The 18,547-nt window shown below is 38.8% G+C and overlaps 1 protein-coding gene and 1 long non-coding RNA gene across 2 annotated transcripts; one reads left to right on the top strand and one right to left on the bottom strand.

Moving 5' to 3' along the window:
* Nucleotides 1-749: 749 nt before the first annotated feature.
* LOC309711285 lies at nt 750-9,799 on the bottom strand. Its single transcript, XR_014277928.1, has 3 exons — nt 9,715-9,799; nt 8,211-9,433; nt 750-1,399 (listed from the first exon to the last, which is right to left on the bottom strand). It is a non-coding gene; the product is annotated as an uncharacterized lncRNA (long non-coding RNA).
* Nucleotides 9,800-9,907: 108 nt separating this feature from the next.
* LOC309711282 (putative E3 ubiquitin-protein ligase HERC3) lies at nt 9,908-18,299 on the top strand. The gene is made up of 23 exons (XM_082541499.1): nt 9,908-10,218; nt 10,315-10,435; nt 10,647-10,723; nt 11,356-11,577; nt 11,675-11,766; nt 12,013-12,143; nt 12,259-12,383; nt 12,472-12,545; nt 12,625-12,740; nt 12,848-12,907; nt 13,195-13,300; nt 13,877-14,072; nt 14,186-14,334; nt 14,444-14,560; nt 14,748-14,846; nt 15,240-15,395; nt 15,486-15,626; nt 15,731-15,900; nt 16,096-16,159; nt 16,249-16,319; nt 16,416-16,599; nt 16,719-16,818; nt 17,586-18,299. The coding sequence occupies exons 1-23, from the start codon at nt 9,993-9,995 to the stop codon at nt 17,801-17,803; spliced, it is 3,015 nt and encodes a 1,004-aa protein (XP_082397625.1). The 5' UTR covers nt 9,908-9,992; the 3' UTR covers nt 17,804-18,299.
* The last annotated feature ends 248 nt before the right edge of the window (nt 18,300-18,547 follow it).

Here is an 18,547-nt window from a genome sequence, read left to right as displayed (position 1 = left end):
TGGAATTTCTTCTTATTAAAAAACAGACAAATAAAAGAAACCTCAGTATAAATAACTGGAGTCAACTAGTGCGTTCATGTTCACAGTGTACACACAGGTGCTCACACACACAAACTACTCCCTTTTTGGCTCCTACCTCAAAGCACACTGTGCACTGTCGATCTTATGTGCTGCACAATAATGTTTAATATTTAGTATTTACAGTTATATTCCCATATATCATCGTGATGTTGTTTGTTCTATTGCTCTCGTTTTCTTCTGCTTGTTTTCTTTTTTCATTCTCAACAGGTGAAATTAAAAAAGAAAAAAAACAAAACAAAACAAAAAACAATAACATGTAATATTTAGTATCTACTGTTAGCTAGTTTATTGTGATTGTGTTGTTTTTATTATGTTGCTCTTTGTTGTTTGTTTTCTCTACTGGTTTTTTATCTCCATACAGGTGATCCAGGTGTTTTGTTTGTTTTTCGTTTTTTTCTTCCCCCCTTTCTCACCATCTCTTCTCCCCTCTATTTTTCTTTCTCTCCCTCTCCCCCAGTCATGTCTGTCCCATCTTTAAAAAACGAAAATAAAATAAATACATAATTATAATAAAGGGCAATCAAATGGACCAATATGGCAAGGCCATGATGATCCACTTGGTAAACTAAATCCACTTGGCATCTTTCTTGGCCTTCAGACAACAATTCTGATGGCTGAAGATCCAAACAGGACAGGCAAAAAAAAAAAAGAAAAGTAATTTATATGTCTACAAAACAGGTTCAGTTTGTAACTGAGAGAGTTACAAACAGCTCAGTAGTGCTGAATTATATTTCCAATAAAACACAATTTCATATGTTGTAGTAACAACACACTGCCACAAGATGGCAGCCTAGGCCTACTTTACCATGCTGTTCCAGTAAAAAAAGGAAAAGTGACAGAGCCCTGAAAGAGTGACAGTGACACTTTTTATGAACTCATCTGTAATGTGTCACCTTTTCTGTAGAATGAAAAAGTGCTTCCCTTCTTTTAAAGTAAATACAGGCTTACAAAGATCCTCTAAACATGTTTCTGAAATAATCCTAAACACAATCATTAAATCAAAAATGCAAGAAACAATTTATTTAATCATTCTTTTTAAACTTAATTCCTTAACTTAGTAAAAAAAAAAAATAGACAAAAACTTTTCTGCTGTCTCACCTCTGTCAGTTTTCATGCTTTTGCAAGAACAGGTGGAGGTGCAGGTGGAACTTTGACTTCACTGCGGTTTGTATGTGCAGGCAGGAGTGTGACATCTCAGAACAGCAGAGGATTGTCGAGCACAGTGACTCCTGCTGCGACGCCCCTGTCTGACTGTCCTGAGCTCTTGGTCCTCAGCAGACGGCCCACACACTCATTCATCACCATGTCTTTACCCTGCCTGTAAGAAAACCAAGAAAAGGCTAACATTAGAAACAGCCACCAACCAATCCCTTTTACTCCACCACCCAAAAACCAGTGAGAAACACTAGCTAGTATTAACTTGGAATCAAAGTCCACTAATCCCCAGGCTCCCACCATAACATACAGTCCAACACAAACTCCACAAACTGTCTTGCTTCAGCTGACTTTCCTTCACCTTCTCTCCAGACAATCTGTTGTGCTCTTTTCAGCACAAAGCCACACTCCTGCTCACTGATCCTCACCTCTTTTTAACCTAGTCTCACAACTTTGTCCCATAGCTCGCACATCCTTTCCACCTCCATCTTTCTTCCCAGCCAACTGATACATATCTTTTGTCCTTCCTTAAAAGCCAGCCTAAGAAATACGATTTTATAAACGCCCGATAAATGAAACTGTCATTTTCAAAAATCGCATCATCCAAATTCATGCAGCGTGGCTAAATTAAGAATGAATAACAAACCCGAGCTTCCTTGCTAACATGATTAACAGCTAAATACTATCACAGTGGAGTGTAAAATTACTGCTAAAATAGCTCATATGAACTCTGATACTGGACTATGTATTTATCAAAACAAATGATCTGATATTACAAACTAATGATTGCTTTTTACAGTATTAGCCCAGAGTGATGTAAGGCAGGGTGGTTAGTCAGCCATAACCTGCTGACAACTTGTATCTGGTAGCTTTTTCACATCCTGATCAATGTTGTTGTCAAGTGTGTCTCATATACACTATTATCTCAGTCACAGTACAGCATGCATGAATCACAGTAGATACACAGTAATGCAAAACAGCAGGCAGTCATGTATGTGTCGTCACTGTTTTGACTGAGGCTAGCTCATACATGGAATGCAAGCAAATGCTGCATGTGTGTGCAGATCCACACATGCACTGCTTAAACTTCCCTAGTTTAACAAATGGTGAGCAATAAACAGAAGTTTTCAACCTTTTTAAAGATGCTTCTATCCCCCCTGCTGTACCTCCTACTTCTCGCTAAGACTTCAAGACAAACCGTTCTGCTACTGACAAGGCCACTGATACTGTTTTGTCCCTCTCTGGACCCTGAAGACGAGCACAACCACAGAGAAATAAATCAGAGGAATAAAATCCAAATGATATTGCTTACACTGAACAGCAACACCCAGGTGAGGATTATGTACACAGACTGACACAGCGACAGGTCTGTTGTCACTTATATCAGCCAATCAGGGCAAGACTTGGTGTTCCTTTTTTTTTTCAAAAAGGTCTCAAAGACTTTAGAGTCAGACTTGTTACAGATCATCAACTTTTCTTTAATGTCAGGTGTGTTTCCAGAATCACTAAAAACTGCTGTAATAAAACCTATACTGAAAAAGGACAATCTTGACAAGACACAAATGAACAACTACAGGCCGATCTCAAATCTCCCATTTTTAAGTAAGATCATTGAAAAAGCAGTTTCTCAACAGCTCAATTACTTCTTAAAACAGAATAACTGCTATGATGCCTTCCAGTCAGGTTTTAGACAGAACCACAGCACTGAAACTGCTCTGACCAAAGTGTTCAATGACATATGTCTGAATACAGACAGTGGAAAAATGTCAGTCTTAGTTTTACTGGATCTCAGTGCAGCATTTGATACAGTTGACCACAACATATTACTCAAACGACGGGAGAACTGGGCAGGTCTTTCAGGAACTGTACTAAACTGGTTCAAAACATACTTAGAAAACAGGAAATACTTTGTATCAATAGGTAACTTCACATCTGAGCAGACAAGTATCACATGTGGAGTTCCCCAAGGTTCCATCTTGGGACCCTTTCTGTTTAACATTTACATGCTCCCACTGGCACAGATTATAAAGAACAACAAAATAAACTATCATAGCTATGTAGATGACACACAAATATATATCACAATGTCACCAGGAGACCAAGGCCCTGTACAGGCTCTTGGTAAATGCATCGAGGAGATTAATGACTGGTTGTGCCACAATTTTCTCCAGCTAAACAAAAACAAAACTGAGGTAATAGTCTTTGGCGCCAAAGAAAAACGATTACAGGTCACCAGAGAACTTCAATCTATACACCTAAAAACCACAAACAAGGTGAAAAATTTGGGTGTAGTGATGGATGCAGACCTAAACTTAGAAAAACACATTAAGACAATAACAAAATCAGCTTACTATCACCTCAAGAATATTTCAAGGATAAAAGACCTGATGTCTCAACAGGACCTGGAAAAACTAGTCCATGCATTCATCTTTAGTAGGCTTGACTACTGTAACAGCATCTTTACAGGTCTACCTAAAAAATCAGTCAGACAACTACAGCTCATTCAGAAGCTCATTCTGCTGCTTGAGTCCTCACTAAGACCAAAAAAGTGGACCACATCAGTCCAGCTCTGAGGTCTTTACACTGGCTGCCTGTCCGTCAGAGGATAGACTTTAAAGTTCTGATGCTGGTCTATAAAGCTCTGAATGGTTTAGGACCAAAATACATCAGTGACCTCCTGACCCAGTATGAACCTTCCAGATCCCTCAGGTCATCTGGATCCGGTCTTTTATCAGTTCCCAGAGTCAGAACCAGACACGGAGAAGCTGCATTCAGCTTTTATGCTCCTTATATCTGGAACAAACTCCCAGAAAGCCTCAGATCAGCTGAAACACTCAGTTTATTTAAATCCAGGTTGAAGACACCTATTCTCAGCTGCATTTGAATAAAGCACCAAATCCACACTTTTAAGCTTAAATTTCAAAACTTATATTTAACTATTGATTTTATCTACTGTTCTGATTTTATCTGTTTTGATTTTATATACTGCTTTGTTTGTTTGTTTGTTAATTAGTTAGTTAGTTTGTTTGCTTGTTTTAATCAATTTTAAATCATGCTTTTTATTTGTTTTTGTTTCTAATGTCTCTGTAAAGCACTTTGAATCACCTTGTTGTTGAATTGTGCTATACAAATAAACTTGCCTTGCCTTGCTTTGCTTAGCAGGGAAAGAAATAAACTTAATGATAATGATGTTCCAGTTTCTCATGAATACGAATCACTTTAAGCAAGTCTGCAGGTTTCATTTTAGTGTTTTTAACTAAACTCTTTGATATAATCATTCTGAGTGCAAATCAAAAGGTGGACCTGTTCAGAAGTGTAGTTGTCAGGCATGTAACTGTTCCTGAAATACACCACAGTTTGCCGTCCCGTGACACTGCCCTACTTCTTTGAGCCTCTGGAGAACAACATCAATCCAAAACAGCAGACAGCCTTTTCAAATACTTTTCTCTAAAGAATGCAAATATGAAGTATTGTTGCTCCCCTTTGTTTCTGATAATGTCACTTTTACAAATTGTGTCCCATCAGCTCTCATGGCTGGTTTGGCTTTGAGGGTCAGGGAGGACAAAAAGCTATTAAGGACCTTTTGATCTGCAGCCCAGTTCTCCTCTAAAGTATTAAGGATGAAGCAACAGTGCTCCTCTTTGCTATTCTGAAATGTGTGTTAAACACAGTGTAGAAGGTAAGTAGAAGCTTACACATCACCATCAGCCATCATGCTAAATTTGCATCTTCAAAAGTCAATGCAGCCAGACTCGAACCTGATTATAAATGTTCAGGAGACACTGTTTCATGTTTAGTGTTAACTTAAATCACTCATCATTTACAGTATTACAGAGTTCGGGGTTATGGGTTAGCACTATCATGTTACCCGTAACTGTATTAACTATGGTAGTAACTTAACTAGCAGTGTTGGTCAAGTTACTTGAAAAAAGTAATCAGTAACTAATTAATGATTACTTCCCCCAAAAAGTAATCCCGTTACTTTACTGATTACTTATTTTCAAAAGTAATTAATTACTTAGTTACTTTTTAAAACCATGATTTATGACCTGAATAGGTAATAAAGCTATAGATCTTTCAGCCCAATTCTACTTTTTCTGCATAATCCATAATACAAAATGTAATCAAATGGAAAAGTCTGTTTTTAAAACTTGTTTTATTAGTTTTAATCTTTTAACTTTATACATCAAGCAAAAATTAAATTATATGCAACATTCTGACTAGAAGAAATTTGTGGAAGAATCCGCGAGTCTCTCTGTGAATTTCCAATCCCGTAGTAGCGTACTCGGTGCTTGCTCGGAAGTTAAGGGTTTTTTTCGGTGTAAAAAGAAGTTTCTAAAAGTTTTTGTCACTTTTTACGGAATCAAACTCAAAGTAAGCTCAGTACTTCCACGCTTTAAACGCTGCACGGTCATACTCTCTCTGCACTCCTCCATAGATTATCCATTGTTGATCTGCACACAGCTGTTATTGTCATGAGGCACTCTGGCAAAAAAATTACGGTTTTAGTAACGCAGTAACGCAGCGTGCTTACGGGAAAGTAACAGTAATCTAATTACCTTTTTTGCAATAGTAATCCCTTATATTACTCGTTACTTGAAAAAAGTAATCGGATTACAGTAACGCTTTACCCCGCGTTACTGCCCATCTCTGGCTGTGAAACACTAATAAAAAATGATTAACTCAAGTTTTTGCTGCTAAAGTTGGTTCTATCAGCTGCTGAATCACAGGATGTACTTGGTTATAGTCATTTATGCATTTTGGGTTGCTTTAAATAAATAATGATGTGTTGTAATCCAGATCTAGAACCTTAAACTGCTTTTTGTGTCTGTAAATGAATTTCTTTCTTATCATTGTCCCGATTGGTGTCTGCTGACACTTGACACTCTGTGGCTCCTGATTTGTCTGTTGTCAAGGTCTCACCTCAGTGTGATTCCTCACGTTTTGTCATGATTAAAGGATGAATGTGAACACCGCTTCAGTCACTGTGTTCACTTCCTGATATGTCAGAACTGTGCTCACGTCACTCACTTTTTTAACAACATGACACACTGCTGTAAACTTGAAAAAAGTAATCGGAATACAGTAAAGTGTGGGCAGTTAATGTCTCTGTTAACTAGTCATGATAGAAGCCAATATTTCTGTCCTAACATGGTCTGAATATGTTTCACTACAAGCTAACATTTACAGCATGACTTTAAGCTAGCACCATAAAGATGGTAAAAGACACTGTAATATGTAGAAATGCATGTGAAAAGTGTTATATTAGCAATGGTTGTGCTACTCCACACAGCCACTTTAACATTAATGACACTGTATTTGTTACCTGTAAACAGTGGGTCGTGTGTGATAAAAGCTTGTGCAGAAAGTAGCACGTGTAGACTGTCCCATAGCACTGTATGAAGTGATAAGATGTGAAAGGACATATATAGGGTACCTTAAAGGGCGCCTTAAAAGTGTTTCCCTGAGCTTTTACTTGCAGCTTGATATCTAAATAAATGTAAATAAATGTGAATGAAAAAAAAAAACGCTGGAAAAAGGAGGAGCCCGGAGCTTCGTCTTTCGCTCGGCCTACCCCGCTGTAGCAGACGGACCATCAGAGACTCGAACTTGGCCGTTAAACTCTGGGGTCTGACTGCTGGCCTCTTAATGCCGTGCACCACACAGCCGGCCAGTTGACATTAGAAAAAAAGGACATTTATCTTCTGTTGTTCAACATTTTTCTTCCTTTTTTAAAAAAAATATCTGTTTAGCTTCTTGTGCAGTATTGTTCCACACAAATGACACATGGAAACCTAGCTATTTTTTATTGCCTTTCACAAAATGGGACTGCCAATGTTGCAGGTGTTACTGTGCCAAAGTCTTCCTGCTAACCGGAAACCTGCTGGCAGCACCACTATGTTCTTACCACAGTCTTCAGCGTCAGCTTTGTTGCCTCTTTTCGGCACACCTACCTAGTCCCACTCATCCACTTTATCTGCTCATGGCAGATTTCCCCACACTGACCACTCCTTGGATTAAGGTAAATTCAAGCAGGTCATTATAAAAAAGACACACAGCTTGTCATCTTATCCTCTTAAAAGCACTCTGTTCATTTGTTTGCTAGATTAGCCGTTAGCATACACACACTGTGTTAGAGGCTTGTTGCTACCTAGTTAGCGATGCTACACACCTGTTACTGTGTATTTTTCAATGATTCAGCACTCCTTGGATTTTTAGACAGTAATGAGATCATCTGCACACTCCCCAGAGGTCCAGAGTCCAAATGTGACCTCTAGCACCAAACGCTTGCTGCAGTTGTTGGTGTCAGAGGTGACACACAAGGTTTTCAGTGCGATTACTTTTTCATATAGGACCAAGTATGTTTGGATAGCGTTTTTCCCTTGAAAACTGCCGTTTAATATTAGACATTGTTGTCTAATGTTATAAATGTATTGATCTGAAACGTGTAAGTGTGACAAATATGGAATAAGATACGAAAGCAGAAAGGAGGCAAATACTTTTTCACAGCGCTATAGTCTGTAAATGGTCTTCTTTTGGCTATAGTAGATCTTTTACTTCTTCATTTTTTAATTGTTTGTTAAAATAGCTTTTTCGATCATATTGAGTATAGACGAATGCAACTGTGAGCTTTAGCGATTAGCCCGTTTCAACAGGACCGTGATCCCGATGTGTGAGACAGCAGGGTGCTGCCACTGGTGTTGTAATGTGTGATTTAGTTCCTCCTAACATTTCAGTTTGCTTCCAGTATCTATCCTCTGTGATTACTGGCTCTTTAGACAGATTTAATAGAAGTGTGTGAGCTATTGGCTCAGTATAAAGGGTCAGTAGTGTTTTCACGTCACCTATCCATCCTCCATTTAGTCACCCAAAGCATGTAGTAAATACTCCTCACTTTTATTCATCTTCTCTTAAATTCAGACAAATTCCCACTTGTCCCGCTTTTACTAGTCCCCCCAAAGCGCTTTACACACCCAGTCACCAAGTGTTTCTTCCTGGTCTCAGGTACAGCAGTGATCTCTGCTCCTATTGTCCTGGGGGCTGTTGGTTTCACCTCAGCTGGAATAGCAGCTGCAGCTCCTGTGGCCAGTGGAGGAGTGGCAGCAGGTAGTGTGGTGGCTGTTTTGCACTCAGCAGGTCAAAAAAAAAGAAAGAAGAAAAATCCCCTGAGTTGGTGAATCATACGTCACACAACTTAAAATGCTTTTCACCATTTTAACTCATAGCTCACCGTTTTAACTCATGAGCTAAAACTCCCTGCTTTTTTTAACCTGGTTTTGCTTTTTAAAGAATCTAATGATGTTGGAGGGAGGACTCGTTTTAATTAGGATTCATGTGGATCTGCTGGGATAAAAAGACTGGATTAGAGACCCTCTGTGCCCAAGGAAAGGAAATTGGTCAAAATTTGGAAGAAAAAAATATTGTTTTCAAAATAAACTGCATTATTCCTAGACTCTGATAAAGTAGCTTTGCATGATTCAATGTTCAAAATAATCCAACCTTTTCGTTTTAAACCAAGTTTCTTTTGGTTGGCTACCTCCACAAGCAAAACGTTTGAGCAGTCGGTGGGTGGAGCCTCCATATCTGACCATATCTGCTCTATCTGACATCATACCAAGCCATGGCTATTTATACAGACATTTATTTTAAACTTTGGCTATGTTCAGGTGGGGGAACCAGCATTTTGAAAATATATCTGTGATAGAAAACAAGGGAAAGTACAAAAGGTCTCCTGTAATATAGCACTGATTTCCAGGCAGTTGCAAGGGAACCAAGGCCAGGGGCATTTGAGGTGAGGGTAGGAAGAAAGAACAAAAGACAAGCTGTGAAATAAAGAAAGAGTTAATAATTGTGATGACTAAATTCGAAGTGGTGTATAAACAAGAAATGTCCCTTGTTTCTATGGTCTATGGCAGTCGATATATCTGATCCTGAATTAATTTACAAGCTCTCATTTGCATGTCTTACACTTATCCACCTCCACAGAGTGCAAATGTCCAAATGACGTCTGCATTGATACTACACATCAAACAAGGACAACGTTTCACACAATGACGTCAGTGTATACTTAACCAATCCCTGCAAGCAAAAAGCTTCTGATTGTTCCAGACTCTCCATTTTCTCCTGCTCCTGGCACAGTATCACTTTAATTTAAGTTGAAATCCTTAATAACCTCAGGCACTCCCAGCAACCCCACCTGTTAAGAATGATTACACAGTATGAAGACTAACACAAATGAGCATAATAACACACTTTAGCTTAACTGTATTACTTACTACTTTATACATTTCACGCTCACATGATAATGTACATGCTGTAGTTTGTTTGTAGTTTGTAGATTATTAAGTAAAAATGTGAGCCCATCTCTCAGCATTATTAACATTTCCCACACTGTACCACGGAAACATACTCTTTACCACTGAGTTTGCTGGGATCTTTTATTATTTATTTATTTATTTTCGAGTTTTCTTCACTCACTTTTTAAATACAACCTCTTCCTTAACAGTCCTGAATCCTCCTTCTCTGCGTGTGAAACGAAACCCACATAACTACACAATTTTCGTTTTCGTTGTCTGACATATTTATCATCAGTTTCACTTTCGCTTTCCTTACTTTAACTGATCAGCTGACTCGTGTTATTGTTTCCTTTCGTCACGCTGTTCACACCGTATTTAAGTTTTGTTTTCCAGGTAAGTTTCGTTTCTTGTTGACAGACTGCAGAGTGACACAGCTGTTGCTCCTAAACACACGACAACATGTTTTCCTGGGGAGAGGACTGTCAGCGCGGGTTTTACGTGAAAGACGGCTCCGGTACCGACAGCACGACCACTGATGATGGAGTTCATTATTTAAACATCAGCTATCACATCGCGGATCTGTCGGCAGGTCGAAACGTGCTGGCTTTCGTTAAAAGTAACGGAAACGCGTTTTTTATCCAAATAAACGAGAGCGAGGATGGGAGAAGAGCGAGAGGCAGGCAGAGTGAGTATCGGTGTCACTAACAAGTTCACTCTCTGCTACATTTAACCGAACTGTGTCCACTCACACCTGCTGTGTTTGTGGCTTGTGAATCTGCAGAGTTTGTGAAACACAAAGAGAAGATAGAGGCTGTGAGTTGTGGCGATGATGTGGTCGCACTGCTGTCTGAGAGCGGCAAAGTTCTCTGTGTGGACACGAGACACCCACCTTTCACTCCCAGGTAACAGATACAGATTATGCTCCACAGACTGGCATAAAAAGTCATATTATGTATTATTATTATTAGTAGTAGTAGTAGGCAGGTAGGTAGGTAGCACCATTGTTAGTATTCCTAGTCCTAGGACAATGCCTATATTTGGATTTTGTATAGATATATATATATATATGGCTTCTTTCAGCTCTGTTCTCTTCTTCTGCTCCATCTTTTTCAGGCCACTCGAAGCTTTTTCTAACATACACGTTTCTCAAGTTGCTTGTGGGAGTCAGCACTCCGTTGCACTCACCAAAGGTACAGTAGAATTCTGCAAGTGCTACAAATGGACAAGTAAAAATGATTAAAACAGACTGAGTCAGCCCATCCAGCTTACATTCAATCACATTTGGTTGCACTTCATAATACACATGTAATTTTATATCATAGTCTGTTTTCATGTAGTTCATGTTACTTTGGCACGTGTGTGTACAGGTATGTATCCCTAATACATGCATGGTATCATAGTTTATCTATCTATCAAACAAACAAGGGATTGAAGTATCAGCTGAACCGTCAGCGTATGTGGTTGGGCAAAAAGATACACTTATAAATTGGGATTGCAGCTGAGATTAATTTTTGTCCTCCATAAACATTATCCTTGATTTTCACACTTGACTCTCCATCAGGAATTTTCACATTATTAACATTGCAATGCATGTCTACATTTCTATTTGAAATGGAAATTTCTTGTGCATTATTTTATAGAAATGTAATCAACTTTCTTCAGCGTGACTTATCTTCCTAAAGATTTATCTTTAGGAACTTTGGGATCTGCACCAGGATATAAAATTTTATTATATAAAAATTTTACTGCACACCCTCAGTTTGTGACCATCCAACTGATGGGCTTGTCATAACATTGATCACGAACTCATAAACTCCCACAGATGGTCAGCTGTATACGTGGGGTCAGGACTGCAGGGGTCAGCTGGGTCTGGGTACGAGAGAGTCTGTCTGCAGATCACCTCAACATGTGCCATCACTGTCAGCGATCCCCGTGATCCAGGTCGCTGCAGGAGGAGACCAGAGTTTTGCCCTCTCTGTCTCTGGAGGTGTTTTCAGCTGGGGAAGAAATGACTGTGGACAGCTCGGGCTGGGAGACACTAAAGGTACTGTGGCTTTAAAATAAATGTCCTAACTTTATTGTATGTTAATGAGCATTATAATCTGGTAACATAATAACACTGACAATCCTTTTCCTTATAGACAGACACACACCAGCTCCTGTTCAGTGTTTGAATATGAAGAAAGCTCAGCGCATTTCCTGTGGACAGGACCACACCGCCATTTTGACAAAGGTTAGACAACAGGAGCTTTTTAGTGCTCTCCTTTAAACTCTTCTTCGGTTTCTACCAGCTCCTAATGGAAAAATGTGGTTGCTAAATACTCCATTTGTTCATTGGTGTAAGCTGGTGCTGGGACAGCATGGCCCAGTTTCTTTATCTGAGCCTTTTGCTACCTGCTGTATTGTAACAGTACAGTGAAGAAAAACAATAATAATGGCTGTGGGACTTTACACTGTGGTTGTGTGTTTGGCTCCTCAGCATGGTGCAGTGTTTACATTTGGCTCCGGTCAACACGGACAGCTCGGTCACAACTCACTACGCAACGAACTGCGTCCTCGACTTGTTGCGGAGCTCTGGGGGGCAAAGGTCACCAAGATTGCATGTGGAAGGTACGACACACATATTGTTTAAATTTATGATGTAAACAGTGCTCGAAGAAAGCAGTTAGTAAAGTGTAACTATGGTTTTTAGGTCTAAATATTTAGTATATTATCATCTACACAGGAATCACACTTTAGTGCTGACCGAATCCAAGAGGGTCTACTCCTTTGGTTGTGAGGATCAAGGGCAGCTGGGACATCGAGAGGAGAGTAATCCATCTGTGCCACTGCCTGTTCGACTGCCACAGGGTAACTACACCTCTGTTATTAATGATTTAAGGATACAATGAATTTGCTGTATCTGAGAAAGAAATGATGTGTTTACCTGCCATTTCAGACACTGGTGAGCCCAAAATCAGAAACATCTTCGCAGAAGATAACTGTTCATTTGCAAGATGCTTGTCTGATGAGGTACTGACACTAACACATAAAGTACAGACCATAATGGAGGAGGTGTAAATATGTAAACAATCACTGCTTTCTTTCACAGGGCATTCACAAGGGTTCAAAGACTAACTGTGGCATTGCATCACAACACTGTCTTGATGACATGGTTGACAAATGGATCTCTGAATGTGATTCAAAGCCATGGAAAAAGAAAAAACAGTACGTATGATGCACTGGCAGTCACAGCTTGTTGATTTGCCTGGTGTTTCTGTGACTCAAATTATTCATTTTTTCTGCAATGGAATGAAAACATTAAATCTTCACAGGGAAATCTACAGGGCATTTTCCTCTGCATCCTGTCTGAATAAAAGCTTCCTTGAGCAAAGGTAAATACACAGTTTCTGTGCACCACATTCTTCTTTTTCTCATCTCAAAGGTGGGCTATCTAGTCTCTCGGGCCTGAAATAACTAAAGTATGGCTATAGTTGCTATATATATATGTATATATATATATGTATATATATATATATATGTATATAGATAGATAGATAGATAGATAGATAGATAGATAGATAGATAGATAGATAGATAGATAGATAGATAGATAGATAGATAGATAGATAGATAGATAAGTGCAATACTTTGATATGGACTTTCTTCTTTTTCTTCTTAGCGGTGATAAACATTTCCAAACTTCACCAAAGTACCACGGCTTAAACCTGAACCATGCACAGCTTGCTTTCAAGAAACTGTTAACTAAGGAAAGTGCTCGGGCAAAGGTATGTTGAATACATAAGTAATCTGTAAGAAAAGTTATGTGTTTGTTTGTTTGTTATTTTATAAATATCTTACTAATAATTTGAGAAATCTGTGTTTGTCCATAAATGCCTAGTAATATAAAGCTAAATCTGTACAGACGTGTCACACAGACACAAATATCTTCTAAGTGTTGATTGAGAAACTAATAAAATACTAGAATTTAATTTGATGAGCATCCAAATCAGAACTTCAGTTCCTCACTCGTGGTGTTCAGATGAGCGGTTCTTGAAAAAACTGCAACCGATATTCAGTTTGTTCTGCATGGCCACATTCTGATCAGACAGTCATACACACATGACACATTTAGTGAACGTATCCTTATAGCTAACCTTTTCGACAACTTCAGATTGTAACTGGTTACACTCTCCCTGACCAGGCACTGCTCTTGTCTGTGTTAACTGAATGAACTTCCTGACTTTTAAAGAATGACTATATAGTCCTAGCATTTTTCCTCTGAACACCGTCGAACAAAAGCCACATTCAATGTACCTGGAGCTACCTGCTGTTCAGTGATTTTTGGAATCATCTTCAAACAGATCGAGGCTGCTGTGCTACACCTGCTCCCTTCCCTTGATCAGAAACCAGTTGGAGTGGAGGGGTTGAGAATCTACCTTCTTCTCAATGAGCTTCTGCATGCAATCCAGAAACAAACATGGCAACAGAGCACAGAGCTTGCTGAGGCGGTAGCTGGTGCAGTAGCAAGGTTGTCGAATGAAAGCCTTAAGATCATAGGTACTGTCACAGCTGTCTACATGAGATCACAATACTCTTTTTAATATGGAAGGTGAGAAAGTGCTCAAAGCTTCATGGCATGTAGTTTTTATCTGCTCTCTGTTTTGCTTCAGGTGACTGGTGGTCCTCGCTGTCACCCTCCACCATGGTGCGATACGTTAAGGTGTGGAAGAAGGCCCTATCAGAGATCTTGTCCTTCAAACCTGTACCTCGCAACTCTGGAGTCAGACATCTGCTGCTAGTCCTCCAATATATGTACAATGTTAGTATAAATATCCTAAAACAGTCATTTTACTCCCTCTTAAGCCTTTATCTGTCAGTTATTTTACCTGAAAAAAAAAGAAATTTAAAGTCAAATGTTTCCTTTAAAGGCCAACAGCAGGGTTGCAGAGTCTCGAAGGATACCAGAAAGTGATTTTTGTGTGTCAGCTGATGAAGCATTCCTTTTTGAGGATTTGCAACATTGGCTTTTACAGTCACAACGAAAGGTAAAATGTTCTGGTCTAAAGTAGTGTGTCTGTGTGTAATCTACTGTGTCATACTTTGTTATTCCATTCTTCTCATCTTTGATTCTGTCACTTTTAGTCAATGCCTAATGTTGATGTTGATATTACAAAGAAATGGTTTTCATGTGTTGGTAAACCTAAATGATCTATGTGGATTTTTCTATTTCAGTATGCAAATGCTGAGCCGCTCATCCTGTGCAAGTTCCCAATCGTGATGGATCTGCAATCAAAGAAAACAGTGTTCGACATGAATTCTGAATGCACTCAGGTAACTTAAGCCTGAACCAAGCAACTGCTTTATCTTCCACAAATTTGCTTTACACTACCTGCAATATTTAAAAACAAAACAAAACAGGAGGAGTTATTTAATTAGTCAGCAGCCTGATAACCTGAGCAGTGCTTAAATGACACAGATTATTCATCAGGTGACCGGAATTGTGTCAAATGATAATATTGTTCTTCACTTATGAAACTATCAGCAAATTTAGTCCCAGTAATCTTGTGAGGCAGTAGTCATTGTTATTATGGATTACTGTGCTGCCCCCCAGTGCACAGCAAAATAAATGCCATTATAAGAAGTAAGACTTGCTGTATTCAATAAAATGTCATTCAAAGAGAAATAGAATTTTTAAAAATATTTTTTTTGTTATCTCTATTGTAGAGACAGCACCAGATGGCTTTTGGTTTGCCTGATAAATTGAATCCTCAGTCAAATCCATTTTTTTTTGAACTGCGGCTGCAGCGTGCGTCACTTTTCGAAGGCACCTTCAGAGAGCTGGAAGCTGCTCCTCACAGCGCCTGCAAGAAGCCACTTGTGGTGAATATTTTCCCCTGATGATTAAAGTATATCCAGACTCTTCTGCAACTGTTCTCATCAAAAACTTCTGCAACTCTTATATTTTCGCAGGTCTATTTTGATGAGGACCCAAACACCAAAGATGTCTACAAACGAGACCTTTTTCACCACCTGTTTCTTAAAATGGTGTCAGAAGAATCTGGGATGTTCATGCTCAATGACTCCAAAACCCTGGCATGGTTTCCCTCCAATGTAAGACTTTAAAACTGAGCCCACCAACTGTATAAAATTGGTTAAAGGATTGAAATTTTAACGATAAGCAATAATAGAACCAAAGTGAACTTTTATTAATGCAGGCAACAGAGGAGAGCAAGAGAAACTTCTTCCTGTTTGGACTACTGTGTGGCTTGGCCTTGTACAACCAGTGTATCATACACTTACCATTCCCACTGGTTCTGTTCAAGAAGCTACTCAGTTTAGAGCCGACACTGGAGGATATGATGGAGTTCAGCCCGACTGTAGGACGGTAAGTATCCATTTCATTTCAGTAACACATGCTGCTGCTGGTCCCACAGCCTGGCCCCGGACAAGCAGAAGAAAATGTATGGATGGATGTATTTTAAGTTGTCGTGTGTCAAAAGTTACAGTAACTTGTGAAACTTGTAAAATGTACATAGTTGAACTTCTTTTAATACAACTTTTTGTTTTAATTTCTTTAAAGGACTCTGCAGACCATCTTAAACTATGAAGATGATGTTCTGGATAATCTCTACATGGACTTTTGGGTATGTGTTTTACTATAGAAGATGATCAGTAATCTGTCTCATTCTCAGGTTTTGCAGCTAAACTCATCTGATTTATAACTAATTTACAGATAAACTGGGATGGAATAGATGTTGACCTGGATCCTCAAACTCCTGGAAAGCCACTGACAAGTCAAAATAAGTAAGCATATAAAACATGACGTGCTTGTGAGGTTCATCTGCAGCACCTTTGTCTCGGTGAAATATTTGCTGATTTAAAAATTTCCCTCCTAAACAGGAAGGAGTTTGTGGAGGCCTATGTGAATCATGCCTTCAACACATCAGTGGAGAGTGTGTTCCAGGAGTTCAAGCGAGGCTTCTTCCTGGTGTGTGACCAGGATTTGGTGAGGCTGTTTCGACCAGAGGAGCTGCAGGGAGTGCTGGTCGGCCAGGATGTGTATGACTGGGAAAAGTTCAAACAGGTACAGTCAGCCAAACAGACACAGGCTGTAGTTTCACAGCTGCAACAGAATACCTGTGTACGTGTATGTGCCTGACTTTATCAACTCATTTGCAAAAAAATAATTTTCACTGTCTACAGAACACAGTTTATGAGTTGAAGCATGTTCGCCATTCCACCATAAAGATGTTTTGGGAGGTGTTTGACGAACTAACTGAAGAGCAGAGGAAAGATTTCCTTCGTAAGTACTTGACAAATTTCTACAGCTTTTCACTGTTGAAATCTTCCCTGTGATATGTTATTAAAATGTGGGCAATATTAAGGACTTGTGGTATGTACAGTGCTGTGTAAAAGTATTTGCCTGCTTCATAGTCAAAGTTAAATCTTTGACATGATCTAAAACAGACATGACAAAGGACCGTGGGAAGATCCAGACAATTTCTACACAAGGTATTTAGAAAAGGGGAAAACAGCTCATAGATACAGCAGGAAGAGACAAGGGAATCTAAACTAGACACAGTGCAAACAAGGCAAAGGACTAACAAAAATCTCATAAAGATAGTAACTAAACACAGGGGAAGCACAATAAATAAAAAGAGAGCTAGAATACAACAAACTTTAACTGGAAACAGAACCCAGATAAGCAAATAAAGAAGGTGTAAAACTAGAAACACTAAACTAAGAGGAAAACTAAGGCTCTCAAAATCAAACAGATAAACACTGAGGAATCACAACTTACTTGACACAAAGGGATACAAGACAAACAAATAGACCAGCTCAGACACAGGGACATGAAGTACACAAGAAATACAATATATAATGAACAGAACTAGATGTGAAACCAAAACGCAGGGTTGTGAATGCAAAGAAACAAATCACAAAATGCTGTAACCATTCTAGTCTATTAGAATGAAGTGGCTAGGTCAGAAGAAACCCTATGTACTTATTGTAACAAGATTTGTTACAATAAGTTTGTAATAAGATTTTCCTTCCACTGCTGTTCTTCAGGGTTCCTGACTGGTTATAGAAGAGCTCCAATTCTTGGCATGGACCAGGTCCATATGAAGGTTCGGGTCAAGCAAATTCAGAGCAGCACCTGTGATCAGCACTTCCCTGAGGCCCTGACATGTCACTCTATTCTGAATCTGCCTTTTTACTCAACTAAGGAGATCCTGCGAGACAGACTGACAGAGGCCCTGCTAGCAGATACAGAATTCACACTGTGATGGTGGATCGTATGCAGCTCTAAAGGAGCGTGCACTGTGTCTGAGCCGAGGAGGAGGGATGAGATTTATTTTTACTCTTGGAACTCATCTTTTTTTTCCTGTGGTACCTCAGGGTAATTTACACTGTGTATTACAATAATATTACACTATAGCAAATGCACAACTTGACTTTGTAAGATTTCTCTTTTAAAAAAAATTCAACATTCCTACATAAGACAGCTGTGTAACAGCATCAGCATCATAAGGCACTTTAGAATTATCTAACGTTTCTTAATATGTCATAATTTATCCAATAATTTAAATTATTCCAATGAATCAAATCTAATTTTTATGCTCAGACAAAGATGAACAGAATAATTTATTACTTGTTATAAACATCTGACTATGTGTAATACAATCTAAAGTATCACTTCTGTATTATTTATCACTTTATTCTTTGTGTGTTATTTAATCCTAGTGGGGTTGAATTATTACCAGTTATAAATATTTAACAAATGTAACATGGTTATGTGTTTGAACAATAAAAATGTGTATTTTACACTAAACATTGCTTACCTAGTGTCAATAAATCACTGAACATTGCAGTCTGAGGTTTCCTTCACACTATTTAAAGTAGAAATCATAATGAAGTGCAGATTTTATTTGATAATATTAGTATCTCAGACCGTTGCCCACGCTATGTTTCTGTATACTTATGTCAAAGAGAAGAAAAGTTACTATGCAGTCCAGAGACTCTGCTAGAGC

The sequence above is a fragment of the Aulonocara stuartgranti genome, assembly GCF_965226115.1.
Source record: "Aulonocara stuartgranti genome assembly, chromosome: 7".
Taxonomy (NCBI): domain Eukaryota; kingdom Metazoa; phylum Chordata; class Actinopteri; order Cichliformes; family Cichlidae; genus Aulonocara; species Aulonocara stuartgranti.
The sequence above is the reverse complement of the archived record's forward strand: the minus strand, read 5'-3'. Positions and strand labels throughout refer to the sequence as shown.

Bases quoted from the DNA above. Each gene is read 5' to 3' on its own strand.
- LOC309711282 (XM_082541499.1), top strand. From the start codon at position 9,993: ATGTTTTCCTGGGGAGAGGACTGTCAGCGCGGGTTTTACGTGAAAGAC. The intron at 14,847-15,239 runs GTAACTTAAGCC...TCTCTATTGTAG, and splicing joins TGAATTCTGAATGCACTCAG to AGACAGCACCAGATGGCTTT. The intron at 16,600-16,718 runs GTACAGTCAGCC...CACTGTCTACAG, and splicing joins ACTGGGAAAAGTTCAAACAG to AACACAGTTTATGAGTTGAA.